Source organism: Lipotes vexillifer, unplaced genomic scaffold (genome assembly GCF_000442215.2).
Source record: "Lipotes vexillifer unplaced genomic scaffold, Lipotes_vexillifer_v1.1 scaffold1842, whole genome shotgun sequence".
In the NCBI taxonomy this organism is placed as follows: Eukaryota; Metazoa; Chordata; class Mammalia; order Artiodactyla; family Lipotidae; genus Lipotes; species Lipotes vexillifer.
Genome location: NW_006777470.1, coordinates 291637 through 305943, shown reverse-complemented (window position 1 = coordinate 305943; position 14307 = coordinate 291637). Strand labels below are relative to the sequence as shown.

Below are 14307 nucleotides of genomic sequence, written 5' to 3'. Positions count from 1 at the left end.
TTTTTTGTTCCCTACAGTTAAAAAATTTGCCCAGGAACAGATTGCTCCTTTGGTTTCAAAAATGGATGAAAATTCAAAAATGGAAAAATCAGTAATACGAGGATTATTTCAACAAGGGGTATATAATTAATGATTCTTCCAATTTCAAACTTTCATAAATACCTTCCAGTGTTAAAATGTATGCATACTTTTAAATTTAGGAATTGTAATGATAGCATAATTTCCTAATCAGAATTATCTGGGATCTCTTTTAGATTTAGATCCTAGTTAAAAATTTTTAATTGAATTAACATTTTAAATTAGAAATACTGTGCTTTTTAAGTAAAAGGCTAGAAGCAAGAGCGATTTCTTTAGACCAGAGGTATTCAACCGGGGGCTGTTTTTTGTCCCCCAAAGGACATTTGGCAATGTCTGGAGACAGTGGCTGCCACAACTGGGTGTCCTGCTGGCATCTAGTGAGATAGAGGCTGGAGATGCTGCTAAATATCCCACAGTACACAGGACAGCCTGCCAAGACCGAATTATCCAGCTTAGTAATGCCAAGGTTAAGAAACCCTACTTTAAACTTCATACCAGCACATCTACCTGAATCCCTATGTATGTGGAAAACTTAAAAGCAAGAGGTGGTATCTGAATTCCACATTAACCAAGGTAGCCGATTTCTAAGGGAGAGGTTATCAGCATGGTAGCCCCAAGGAGAACATTTCAGAGCCACTGCACTCTTCATCTCTCCCTTCTCTATAGGTGTGAAGATTTTGTATTTGGAATACCAAGGCTATCCCAGAACTAATAGCTCCTACTCAAAGCCATTGGCTTAAATCTTGTCCTGTTATCCTGTTTGAAAATTAGCCTTTTCCACATGACTGTTTTATTTCTTTTTTTAATAATTAATTAATTAATTAATTTTTGGCTGCACTGGGTCTTCCTTGCTGCGTGTGGGCTTTCTCTAGTTGCGGTGAGTGGGGCCTACTCTAAGTTGCAGTGCGCGGGCTTCTCATTGTGGTGGCTTCTCTTGCTGTGGAGCGCGGGCTTCAGTAGTTAGGGCTCACGGGCACTGGAGCGCAGCCTCAGTAGTTGTGGTGCACCGGCTTAGTTGCTCTGCGGCATGTGGGATCTTCCTGGACCAGGGCTCGAACCTGTGTCCCTTGCATTGGCAGGCAGATTCTTAACCACTGCACCACCAGGGAAGGCCCCCTGTTTTATTTCTTACTGTTTAAAAGACACCAGCTTTTTTTTTTTTTTTTACTACCATGTATTGTAGTGATTTTTCCACCTTTCTTTTAGCAATGAAACTTGGGGAAATGGAATCTTATGTGGAGCCACAGTGGGTCAAACAGCATCTGTGAGTCCACTTCTCAGCCAGATTTCATCTTCATTGTTTGCAGAACCTCTAGGCTTCTCTGAGAGGTCTTGAGCAACACTCTCCCGAGGGGCAGTTCTTGCAGGCAGGGTCACACGCAGCGACGAGTTGCCTGCCACCTCCACAGCTGCTCCTGTCTGGATGTCGTAACCCATGGAGGGTCTACGTTGCACATCCTGCACCAGCTATTCTTGGCCTCACGTGACTCCTAGCTTCTGTTGTCCCACTTCTATGAAGGTCACCTGCCATAATAACTGACAAATATTTCCAGTGTAGGGGAATTTGGTGACCTTTTTAGAGAAGCAGTGTCTCTGACAGCTGTTAAAGATATGATAGTCCGATATTCTCATGCAGGCCCCAGTCTTCAGGCACACCCCAGTCCTTGAATTCTTCCTCATAGAACACCATTTCTGGTTCCCTCAGCCTTTCTATCCTCCCCCATGTGGTTCTAACTTCATATCAGCTAAGTTTCCCATCAGCTTAGAATATAACAGCCACACCCAGGCTGCAGCGCGTGTGACTCTAGAGTGCCTGGAGAGGATAGAAAGAAGCATTGCCCTTTTACCTGTTCACAGCTTTGGGTCTTGAATTACATGTGCACACATTCTCCTTCTGAAATGAGGACACTTAAAAATGGAGTGTTACGGACGTTTCATGTTCCAGACTTAGGACTGGTTACTGAACAGTCAGGCAGTTACTGGAAAGCCTTGACCAGTATTTGGCCATGTTTACCAGGCACCTGGGCCTGTCTAGTGTGGTTCTAGGAAACACCACCACATGTGGTCTGCTAACCATCTGGACTTGCTAAAATGGCCCAAAAGGAATGGTCATTCAATTATTATCTCGGCTGAAAGAGTCAAGGTGGGGGGCTGACTCGAAGAGATTACGCTAAATGAAACTAGATATTCCACCGCTTTCTTCAGTTTCTTAATTATATATTTTTTCACTATTCCATTCCAGTATCCTTCAAAGCATTTTACCTCTCTTATTTTTGTTTTTTAGATCCCCAAAGGAAACAAATGATAGTTCTAGCATGTAATTTTATCCTTTGCAAATATATTTAGTTTCTGTTATAGATTTTTTTGTTACTTAGAGTGAAAGAGCCATACCAAATTAAAGAAAGATATACGTACAGAATTTTTAAATTAAGCTGATGTGGTTACAAATTATTTTTGAACTTGTTCTTGCAAGGAATTGTCCCATATAAAAATAGCTTTCTTAATCTATGTTTCCTTATTTTCCCTTTAGTTGATGGGTATTGAAATTGACACCAAATATGGAGGGACAGGAGCTTCATTTTTTTCCTCTATCCTAGTGATAGAGGAATTAGCCAAAGTTGATGCGTCTGTGGCTCTGGTATGTGACATCCAGAACACGGTAATTAACAGGCTAATTGGAAAATACGGAACAGAAGAACAGAAGGCCATCTATTTGCCCAAGCTAGCTACAGAACAAGTGAGTTGAGATGAGTTATTGAAATGGATCTGATCTTTTCTAAATATAGGATATTTTCAGGAGAAAAGCAGCCGCAGTGTTGGCTTTTCTATTCAGGACCACAACACAGCACCGTTAATAACTCAAGCAATGCTCAATAAATTAATGCTACTAGAAAAATACACTCTGCCTCTCATTTGCCACTTGGAAATGTAGGGAATTATCATTGGACAATAAAATTATTTCTTTTTTGGTCCCAATTATATTGTCTAATACCTTTGTTGGTAGTTTCATTTACATTGAGCTGTCTTTCTCCTGTAATTATGAAAACTAATTTAATTAAGCTTAACATTGAATATGTGTGCTTAGGTCTTTAAATCTGCCTTAGACAAATAGTGGGGTATAGTTTGGAAAGTAATACTGTCAGAATACCATTACTATTTTGATACATACAGGCTTTTAGAAGTAGCTAAAAGTTTGATTTTCAAATGTTTATTTTGCTATAAGTGGGTATTTGTTATGCAAAGTATAAATATAGGTATTAATTTGGAATTTTTCCTTTGCATGTGTAGATGGGAAGTTTCTGCCTTTCAGAGGCTGGAGCAGGTAGCGATTCATTTGCTTTGAAGACCAAAGCTGATAAAAAGGGAAATTATTATGTCATCAACGGGTCAAAGATGTGGATTAGCAATGCCAAGGATGCCGGGCTCTTCGTGGTGATGGCAAATGTAGACCTTACTCTTGTAAGTTTGAAAACAAAGCTGCTCCCCATTTCCCTCCTAATCTTTTCATTTCTTTTTTCCTACTTCCATTTCGTTTTTAGGACATAGGCTTAAATTCTTCATTCTCCTCAGTACTGAAAAGGTTAAACAACTGACATCTTTTCATCCTCTGATTTACTAATATCCTAAAATAAATATTACAGTTAACATGAATAAACATTAGCTACATGGAGGACCATTTAATTAATCTCCTAATCTGTTATATAGGAGGCTAATCTTAAATTTTGTAGAATCTCAGATTTTCTATTTAATAATGAAGAATTTACCTATTTAATAGTACATTTATTTTAAAAAATGTTTTATTCAGTTGGAAAATAGACATATAGCAAAATGATAAAGATATCTTGTGTTTTTTGTCTAGTGTAGCATTTAATTGAATTAAATTTTAAAACTAAAATATGTAATAAAATTAAATTTAAAATGTGGAATTCATCATGTAATACTTTAGTGTCACTTAATAATTTTAATAGCCACAATGGTTTCTGAAAGAGTAAAATAAATGGTAAGGTTCTTGATTTTGAACCTAATGCCCTCCCATACTTCTTGTTTCATAATACACATGTTGCAATTCTTAGTCCATTAGTATTTACTGCTAAAGCCTGTTTTGCTTTGTTTTTTGTTTTTTTTGCTGCACTGGGTCTTTGTCGCTGCTCACGGGCTTTCTCTAGTTGCAGCAAGTGGGGGCTACTCTTTGTTGTGGTGAGTGGGCTTCTCATTGCGGTGGCTTCTCTTGTTGCGGAGCCTGGGCTCTAGGCGCGTGGGCTTCAGTAGTTGCAGCACGCGGGCTCAGTAGTTGCGGCTCACGGGCTCTAGAGCGTGGGCTCGGTAGTTGTGGTGTATGGGCTTAGTTGCTCTGTGGCATGTGGGATCTTCCCAGACCAGGGCTCGAACCCGTGTCCCCTGCATTGACAGGCGGATTCTTAAGCACTGGACTACCAGGGAAGTCCCTAAGGTTTGTTTTTCGTTTTCTGTTTACTTTGAACTCTGGAAGCAAGGGATCTTATCAGTCAAAGTGATTATAGCATTTTAAATCTTCATTTCAGGGGTATAAAGGAATTACCTGCTTCTTGGTAGATCGTGATACTGAGGGCCTTCACATAGGGAAACCAGAGAACAAAATGGGAATCAGAGCTACTTCTACCTGCCCATTAACGTTTGAAAATGTCAAGGTGGGTATCCTAGATGTGGAATGGCTTTGCCCGGAAGTATAACTGTGCGAGAAAGGCATCGCACTATTAGGCGTGCATAGGAGAGTGCTTTGTAAAACTCTTGAACGATGATCTTAGGTTAGGTTATGACCTAAATGTACTTCCCAAGAGAGTTTAGGCCAGAGGTGGAATCCTGTCTGCCCAGCAGCTGGCCTCAAGAGCCAGCCCGAGGATTAATCTCATTTATACTTCATAAACCTGGTACTTGCGCATCACACATAGCTTCCGAGGAGTGTGGTGTCGGCCCAGCAAGGCCACAAGATGGGGGTGTTGCTCAGTGAGAGTGGAAAACAGCCAGGCAGCACCCACAGTTTAGAGTTGAGTCTTAAAAAAAAACGAGGAAAAGATAACTAGAATTCTGTGCTTTAGAACTTTACATAGGTTGGACAGGATGTGATGGATTTTCTACCACTCATTAGAATGTGACCTTTTGGCTCACTGGTGATTGTGTGTGTGCCCATGGGGTGTCCTTATGGATGTTGTGTGAGCCTCACTACTGCACCCCAACTGTCTTTCTTCTTCTAATTTCCCTTTTCTTTCTCCATTCTGCCCACTCTCTCTCCTAACTGCCCATATTAAGAAGCTAAGTGCATTTTCTAAAATTACCTAGTCTAGATCTTTTTTCAAGTAGCGGTTGAATAGTTTTATGTATTTCTTCTCTCCTCCTTTCTGTTTGGTACACATGCCTGTGTACACACACACACACACACACACACACACACACGGCCTTCAGCTGATTTTTGTTGTGATAATCTCAACAGAAGAAAGGTTTCTACCCTTATATGTTTTCTGCTATTCCTAATATTTTATCTTATATTGTAGCATACAGATAAGAGTTCGGGGAAAATTGTTACTCATTTATGTTATTGATTAATTGTATGAGATTTCATTTTTCTAGATTCATCGAACGTCTCTGCTGGGCTCTGGAGGATGCAATAGTGAACAGCATGGACTTGAGTCCTATCCTTCTGAGAGCATGAGGGAAACAGTTTAGAGGGAGACAGAGACATAGCAGATAATTTCCTTGGAGTTTAATAAGTACCATGCTAGAGAATTATCACAGAAGTTGGGAGTATATGTGCATTAAAAAATATATTACCAAAATGAATTATGTTAAATTAAATTGAGAAATAACTGCACGTTTTTCTTTTCAGGTTCCAGAAGCCAGTATCCTGGGACAAATTGGACATGGCTATAAGTACGCCATCGGGGGTCTTAATGAAAGTAGAATAGGAATTGCTGCACAGGTGAGTCAAATTTTAGTCCTTTAACTTGACTCTTCCACACACAGTCAAAATGTAAAAAGAAAAAATGCAGTAAAACCAATGAGTATTTGGAAGCTTGTGAACACAAGATGGCACCCTTCCCTTCCATGAGGTAAAAGAATAGCTTCTGGCTGTGATTTCTTTAAGATTCCACTTTGGTCAATTATATAATGTCCTGAGAACCAAACAATGGCTTAGTGGTAACAGTTTTTCTGCTTTGAGAGCATTTAAAGTATTATCTAATACCTGGATCGATAACTTCTTAAGTACATTATAGATTAAATGTGGTATTTTTTTAAATCAACTTTTCAAAGTATGTGATTCATTCTGAAATTTTTAAAATTAAGAATAAGTAACATTCTATTGTGTAGTAAGAGTCTCTATAGATAATAAAAGATTTGTTGCTTAGTGTTTTGCATGTGAAAATCAGACAATTTTTTTGATATGGCACTTAAAATGGCGACAATTAAACAGATACGTATGATGAAAACTATTCAGTTTTTTATCAAATTCGCCCTTACAGCATATTAAATTTTTCTATTAGGTGATATCAGTTATTTTCTAGAATCACAAAATGAATAAAGTCTTTGGTTTTGTTATGAATTATTTCATTTTTGTAATGTATTTATTTTTAATCAATGAGTATCCAAAATTCAAAAACTTATAGCTTTTAGATTTTGAAGATGTTGCATATATTAGCTCTTTGGAGTATTTAAATTGTAATTGTACTCTAGTTTTTTTTTTTTTTTTTGCTGCTGCTGTTAATTTGCTAACAAAATATTCTCAGATCAGAACTTAACCCATGTTTCCCACAAAACTAGATAATAGGTCAGTAAAGAGATCTGGCTTATCTGTTCTTTTTAAAGTTTTTCTGTGATTCAACTTCATCGGATATGACATTAAAAACTACAACACTGGATTTCCTTATTCCCAGACCTGTAAATGATATAGATGTCTGGCAGTAAATGCACAGCCTGGGCTTTAGTCTAATTACTCCAAGTTATCTTATAACCTAGTTAAATTTAAGGTCAGAAAAAAAGAGAGAAAAAGGTAAGGTCTGATAGTTATTATTTCTTGGTTAATACTGTGGATGCTTTTCGGAGAAAGAGGCACATGTAACAGTGAACTGGAGGCATCCAACCTCAAGACTCTGTAGTTGTAAAGAATTTAGGTTTTCAGTCTTTATAGTGAAAACATTTTACACTGTTTTGGAAAAGCCTGTTTTGATTGACAACTGATAATTACGGTTTTTGGGTCGATATACCATATTGTTGGCATATTGTAAACTTTAGTTATAAGGGTTTAATGACATCCTCTTCTCTCATAGCCAAAAGTGCAGTGAGTCGCTGTCTCACCTTAATTTACTTTTGGGGTTTTGTTTTGGTTTGGTTTGGGTTTTGTCCTTTAATTTTCAGCGTAGTATTCCATTCTCCAGAAAGTTCAAAATAAAAGGCTACAGGAAAATTTGAATGAACACTAATGAAATATTGATAAGTTTGTGGGCATTTTCCCCAAAAGCTTTAACTATTGATTTTTCTTTTCCTTTTTCTAAAACGTACATGGTTTGGCATAATTAGATAGTGATTTTTTTTTATTAGTTATCTATTTTATACATATTAGTATATACATGTCAATCCCAATCTCCCAATTCATCCCACCACCACCCTCCCCTTTCCACCCTTGGTGTCCTTACGTTTGTTCTCTATATACATCTGTGTCTCTGTTTCTGCCTTGCAAACCAGTTCATTGGTACCATTTTTCTAGATTCCACATATATGTGTTAATGTACAATATTTGTTTTTCTCTTTCTGACTTACTTCACTCTGTATGACAGTCTCTAGGTCCATCCACCTCTCTACAAATGACCCAATTTCGTTCCTTTTTATGGCTGAGTAATATTCCATTGTATTTATGTACCACATCTTCTTTATCCATTCGTCTGTCGATGGGCATTTAGGTTGCTTCCATGACCTGGCTATTGTAAGTAGTGCTGCAATGAACATGGGATGCATGTGTCTTTTTGAATTATGGTTTTCTCTGGGTATATGCCCAGGAGTGGGATTGCTGGGTCATATGGTAATTCTATTTTTAGTTTTCTAAGGAACATCCCTACTGTTCTCCATAGTGGCTGTATCAATTTACATTCCCACCAACAATGCAAGAGGGTTCCCTTTTCTCCACACCCTCTCCAACATTTGTTGTTTGTAGATTTTCTGATGATGCCCATTCCAACCAGTGTGAGGTGATCCCTCACTGTAGTTTTGATTTGCATTAGTGATGTTGAGCAGCTTTTCATGTGCCTCTTGGCCATCTGTAATTAGATAGTGATTTAATGGCTACCTAATGTTAGAATTTAGAAACAATTTCTAAGGTTGAGTCATTCAATTGTTACGGAGATTAGTTTGCAATGAGACAGTCCAGCTAAAACTGTCACCACATCCTGATTAGTTCTTGAAATGTATAAACTGATGTTTTTACCAGCTCCTCTGTGCAGTTATCCTCAACTCTAGCTGTGCATTAAAACATTAAAGAGTTTTTAGAATGCTGGTGTTTAGGCCACACTCACCACCACCACCACCACCACCCCCATTATTGAGCTCCCCGAGATGATTTTTTGTTTTTTGGGCGTTTTTTTGTTTGGTTTATTTATTTATTTATTTTTTTTCTTGCGTTATGCGGGCCTCTCACTGTCGTGGCCTCTCCCATTTGCGGAGCACAGGCTCCGGACGCGCAGGCTCAGTGGCCATGGCTCACGGGCCCAGCCGCTCCGCGGCATGTGGGATCTTCCCGAAACGGGGCACGAACCCGCGTCTCCTGCATCGGCAGGCGGACTCTCAAGCACTGCGCCACCAGGGAAGCCCCAGAAACATTGCTCTTTTATGTTCTGATGCCCTACCCACCAAAGCTCTTGTTAATCCTGATCATATACAAAAGAAGACCAGAAGTGACCTTGCACATTTGACTTCTAGAAGGACTAGAGGCAGCTACTCTACCGTCTTTGAGGCCAGTCTTTGAGCAAAATTTCTGAGGCTCACTTTGTTCCTGGAGACTCAAGCCTAAGGGAGAAGAATCCCAAAAAGTAACCTGGGTGCATGAGCACAGCCACGCCAGGAGGTTTAGCGCCTGGAATCAAATGTGCTCTTCTTCACAGGAAGTTACTCACATTTTCTCCCAGGGCTTCCCCAGTGACGCAGTGGTTGAGAGTCCGCCTGCCGACGCAGGGGACGCGGGTTCGTGCCCCGTTTCGGGAGGATCCCACATGCCGCGGAGCGGCTGGGCCCGTGAGCCATGGCCGCTGAGCCTGTGCGTCCGGAGCCTGTGCTCCGCAATGGGAGAGGCCACAACAGTGAGAGGCCCGCGTACCAAAAAAAAAAAAAAAAATTTTCTCCCAATTACTAGAAATTAAGTTCTATAAATGCAGTGGATGAAGGTCATTAACATTAGACCTCACCATCTCGGTATCTCTAGTCCTTTCCCCACCCCAACTTTTCAATTTGCCTGTAAAAAGCATTCATAACTTGAATAACTTCATAACTTCATAACTTGAATAATTAAGAGCATAAACATAAAAAATAAGAAATTCTGATTTTTTTTTTTTTTTAACAGATGCTGGGACTGGCTCAAGGATGTTTTGACTACACTATTCCATATATTAAAGAAAGGGAACAATTTGGCAAAAGAATATTTGATTTTCAGGTATATAATTATTACCATCTTTCTATAGTGCTGTGCTCTCCCTCTTCCCATTAATGAAGGGCTTCGTTACAAAGCTGTAAGGGAATCCCCTCGGGGATTTTAATGGGAGAGGCACAGAGAGGAAGGAGTAGATCTTGGTGCATTTACTTGTGCCTGCCTTGACCTTCTCCAAGGGCAGAGCAGTAATCCTTGAGGCCTGGCTATGGCATGATTCAGGATACCTTGGTGAGCACTTGGGAGCTGCCTCCTCACTGCTTCAGAGTTCCAGGGCATGGGGTCTGTAGTCAGACTTCCGGGGTTCAAATCCTGGTTCTTTGTCTTACTATTACTAGCTTTAGTTACCTCACCTCTCCAAACCTCAACTGCCTCATCTGTAAAATAAAGATAACACTCTGTACCATCTAGGGTGATTCAGAATCAGGTAAATGTTTCAAGTGTTTGACACATTATTAAAAATAAGTCAAATTTTTAGACCTAATTTTGTGATCATTTATTTTTTAAATCTTGGCAGCTAACAATTACCTGAACTTTGAAATTTTTTAAAGAAGCAATGCACGTAGTGGTTTATTTTATTATTTATTTATTTATTCATTCATTCACTCACTCATTTATTTATTTATTTATTTTTTTTTTTTTCTTGCGTTATGCGGGCCTCTCACTGTTGTGGCCTCTCCCATTTGCGGAGCACAGGCTCCGGACGCGCAGGCCCAGCGGCCATGGCTCACGGGCCCAGCCGCTCCGCGGCACGCGGGATCCTCCCGAAACGGGGCACGAACCCGCGTCTCCTGCATCGGCAGGCGGACTCTCAAGCACTGCGCCACCAGGGAAGCCCCCATTCACTCATTTATTGTGGCTGCGCTGGGTCTTCGTTGCGGCGCGCCAGCTCAGAAGTTGTGGCATGTGTGATCTTAGTTCCCCGGCCAGGGATCAAACCCGGGCCCCCTGCATTGGGAGCACAGAGTCTTAACCTCTGGACCGCCAGGGAGGTCCCTGTAGTGGTTTATTTTAGACTGCAGATTTTAAACTATTCTTGCGAAATGAATGTGAATTTTTGGACGGGTATATTTTGAATCTGTCAGTGTTCCACATCCAGGCAGGACTTTGACAATGAGCTGTTTTCAGAAATCACAGTTCTCTACCTTGGGCCTGAATGTTACAGGGGCTCCAGCACCAAGTGGCTCACATGGCCACCCAGCTAGAAGCTGCAAGATTACTCACATACAACGCTGCAAGGCTTTTAGAAGCTGGAAGGCCATTCATTAAAGAATCATCTATGGCCAAGTACTATGCATCAGAGGTAAAAGAAAAAAAAGTCAGTCTTTTTATTTTTTTTAAGATATTTATTTATTAACCTCTTCATTTAGAAATGTTGGTTACGCATTTGTTTTTCAAGTAAAATAGCATGAACTTTCTAGTTTCTACACCAGAAATACAAAAAAGTAAAACTGCCATAGGGAGGTGCTTTGATTCTGTGAGGTCTCCATGTTTTCATAGGCTCTTAGGTGGAAACCGAGGCACCCAGTTCAGGTAGAAGGCCCACCGTAAATCCCTGGATGAGCCTCAGCTGAACGATGGTTGGGATGAAGTGAATGCCCTGGAGATAATGTGAAACAAAAATGCCCAAGAAGGGACTGTCCATGTGTTAATGCTTCCCGCTCATGCATATGCATTCTACATGTAACACACTGGACTTTGGTGGAAACTTAGCCTCATCACTGGGCTGCTCTCTCCCAGCTTCGGCAGTATGTCTTAGTCATTCCCTGGCTTCAAATATTTATTTAACCTCTTCAGCCCCTAGATTTAATCTTCTGCCTCAGCCTCCCTTCTGAATTCCAGACTAATAGATCCCGCTTCTGCTTTACCTACCCACCTCCCCCCGACCCCAGTCACAAACCTGAGTGCGCTTGACACCCTCCTTTCCCTCATCCCCCAGTTGAATCCATCCTCAGTTTTGAGGATTCAACCCCCTAAATATTTCTTTTTTTTTTTTTTTTTTTTTTTTTTGTGTTGCGCGGCTATGGGTTTTTTTATCATGGTGATGCTGGCTTCATAGAATGAGTGAAAAAGCACTTCTTCCTCTTTAATTTTTTAGAAGAGTTTGAGATGGATAGGTCTTCTCTCTTCCTCCCCTGCATCGGCAGGCGGACTCTAAACCACTGCGCCACCAGGGAAGCCCCCCCCCCATTCCCTTTATACAGGTCACCCCGATCCCAGCCCATTGGTCCTCAGGCCCTTGAGGCTGATGAACCCATTTTCCCCTTGGGGCCTTTCCACGTGTCATTCCTCAGCTTGAAATGTCCCCTAACTCATCCTTTAGTTATCAGCGAGGCTGTAATTTCCTCACCTATCCCCCATCGAAGTCATGGCAGCTTCCCTAGCAGGCTCTTCTCTTGCCCCATACAGTTTTTCAGTTTCGGTGATTGCTATTCAATGTCTGTCTCTCTGAATGACCAGCAGGATCAAAAGGGCAGTGAGTGACTGGCCACCCCTCACCATTGTGGCTGGCAGACTGGGTGACATAAGAAGGCCCTTGATTAACATTTGCTGAGTAAATGATACCTGTCGACAAGTATGAGTCTAAACAAGTACCCTCATTTTCTTAAGAAAATAAGAATTTTGTGAACTAATAGGATATTTTACATAAATGGTATGTATAGAGAATGGGGCTAAGGAGAAATGCTAATTTATAAAATGACTTCAATCCTTCCAACTGCCAATAACAGTGAATCCGTGTTACTAAGAATATTCTACAAGAGTGTTTGTAATGCATAAGTTATGTGGCTTCAACATGTGATTTGCTGCTGCTTTTTGGTAGATTGCGGGCCTAATAACTGGCAAATGTATCGAGTGGATGGGAGGAGTAGGCTACACCAAAAATTACCCCGTGGAAAAATACTTCCGAGATGCGAAGATTGGTAAACAGAGTTTTTACATTTATTTTGTTTCGACTCTGTAGGTGTTTTAGGCTGTTGTATCTGTTTGATTTTTTAAATTACTGGTGCGTAGGCAAAGGCAGTTTTAATCTCTTCAGTTATGTTTATTGGCTCCTTTTCTTGTGGCTGCGTTGTTTTCCCCTACTTCTTCCTTCAAAAAAATAGATTTATATATATATATTTTTTTAAAACATCAAATTTCCTTTTTAAATGCCTCAAGGCCTCTGAAGGCCTTTCAGTGAAACCATAACAAAATCTACTGTCTTAATTTTCTTTTACTAAAGATGTTAATATTTTCTATTAGTTTAATGCTGTTGTTTGAAGCTCAGTTCTAATTTTAGACACTAAGTGCCTACCCAAGCCTGAGCATTCCGCTGCTCCACTGCCAGGTGGGAAAATAGGAACAGCAGTTATGAAAGCTGCCTGTTCCTGAGGAACCATCCAGGCTTGTGTGTTGATAGTTTAGGAACAAAAAACTTCCAGCTGTTTAATACTGATTCTGGGAATCTGTAAACCAAATAGAAAATTGTTATCTCTTAGGCAGAATTACCTTGTCAAATAGTACCATATTCAGGGGACATTGGACAGTATTCCTGGTAAAGTTTTACAGTAAATGCAGAGGTAGTGTTTGCAGAGCTGTTTCTTGTATAGACTCTTAACCACAGCTCCACTCCTAATTGTTCCTTTTCTCCCCTTTGTTTAAGGTACAATATATGAAGGAACTTCAAATATCCAGCTGAACACCATTGCAAAGCGCATAGATTCAGAATACTGACAGCCATGGTAGTAGGACCCCTCCCTGGTGTCACTGGTGTAAAATTTTAAACTATTGTGCCTTGTTGGGGGCTGCATTGAATGATTTTATTTAGGCCCTTCACCTTGGATCTGGAGGTAGACCTTTCCTGTCTCCTCTTTCCAATCTGCTTAACTTAGGTGCAGAAAATCATTTTTAAATTTTGGGAAGAAATGCATCCGTATTTTCTCCAAAACTATTTTTAAAACTGTATGTGCATTATCATTTTAGCTTCAGGGTATACAGAATTTCACTCTATTAGAATTTGGAAAAATAAAGACAATATAAGTATTTCTTGCAGACATGGGTATTTTATATCCCTGTCATTGTGCATCAGTCAGAGAGACGTTTGTGATAGTTGGCAATTCCATAGAAGAAATAGATTCGATTCTAAGTTGCTAAACTAGGTAACAACTGATAAAAATTTATTTAGAAAAATCTAAAAGTTTTAGTTCTGAATATCTGAAAATGAGTGGAAAATGGAGGGTATAACTCTGCAGTTTATATAATCAAAGAAAGCATTTCAACAAAGGAAAGCAATATAATTTGTTACTATAATTGACCAGTATGAAAGGTGCATTTCATTATCGTTTCAGTAGATCTTTTTTTTTTTTTTTTTTTTTTTTTTTTTTTTTTTTTTTTTTTTTTTCCGGTCCGCGGGCCTCTCACTGTTGTGTGGCCTCTCCCGTTGCGGAGCATAGGCTCCGGACGTGCAGACTCAGCGGCCATGGCTCACAGGCCCAGCCGCTCCGCGGCATCTGGGATCTTCCCGGACCGGGACACGAACCCGTGTCCCCTGCATCGGCAGGCGGACTCTCAACCACTGCGCCACCAGG

General features: G+C 40.2%; 1 protein-coding gene across 1 annotated transcript in view; it reads left to right on the top strand.

Moving 5' to 3' along the window:
* ACADSB (acyl-CoA dehydrogenase short/branched chain) overlaps positions 1-13524 on the top strand; it is a 13927-nt gene extending 403 nt beyond the window's left edge. The window contains exons 2-9 of the mRNA XM_007451111.1: positions 2609-2815; positions 3367-3537; positions 4620-4745; positions 5939-6031; positions 9656-9745; positions 10905-11042; positions 12561-12660; positions 13383-13524. Of these exons, the coding sequence (XP_007451173.1) occupies positions 2612-2815; positions 3367-3537; positions 4620-4745; positions 5939-6031; positions 9656-9745; positions 10905-11042; positions 12561-12660; positions 13383-13453 (993 nt within the window). The 5' untranslated portion in view covers positions 2609-2611 and the 3' untranslated portion in view covers positions 13454-13524. The remainder of the gene's footprint in view (positions 1-2608; positions 2816-3366; positions 3538-4619; positions 4746-5938; positions 6032-9655; positions 9746-10904; positions 11043-12560; positions 12661-13382) is intronic.
* The last annotated feature ends 783 nt before the right edge of the window (positions 13525-14307 follow it).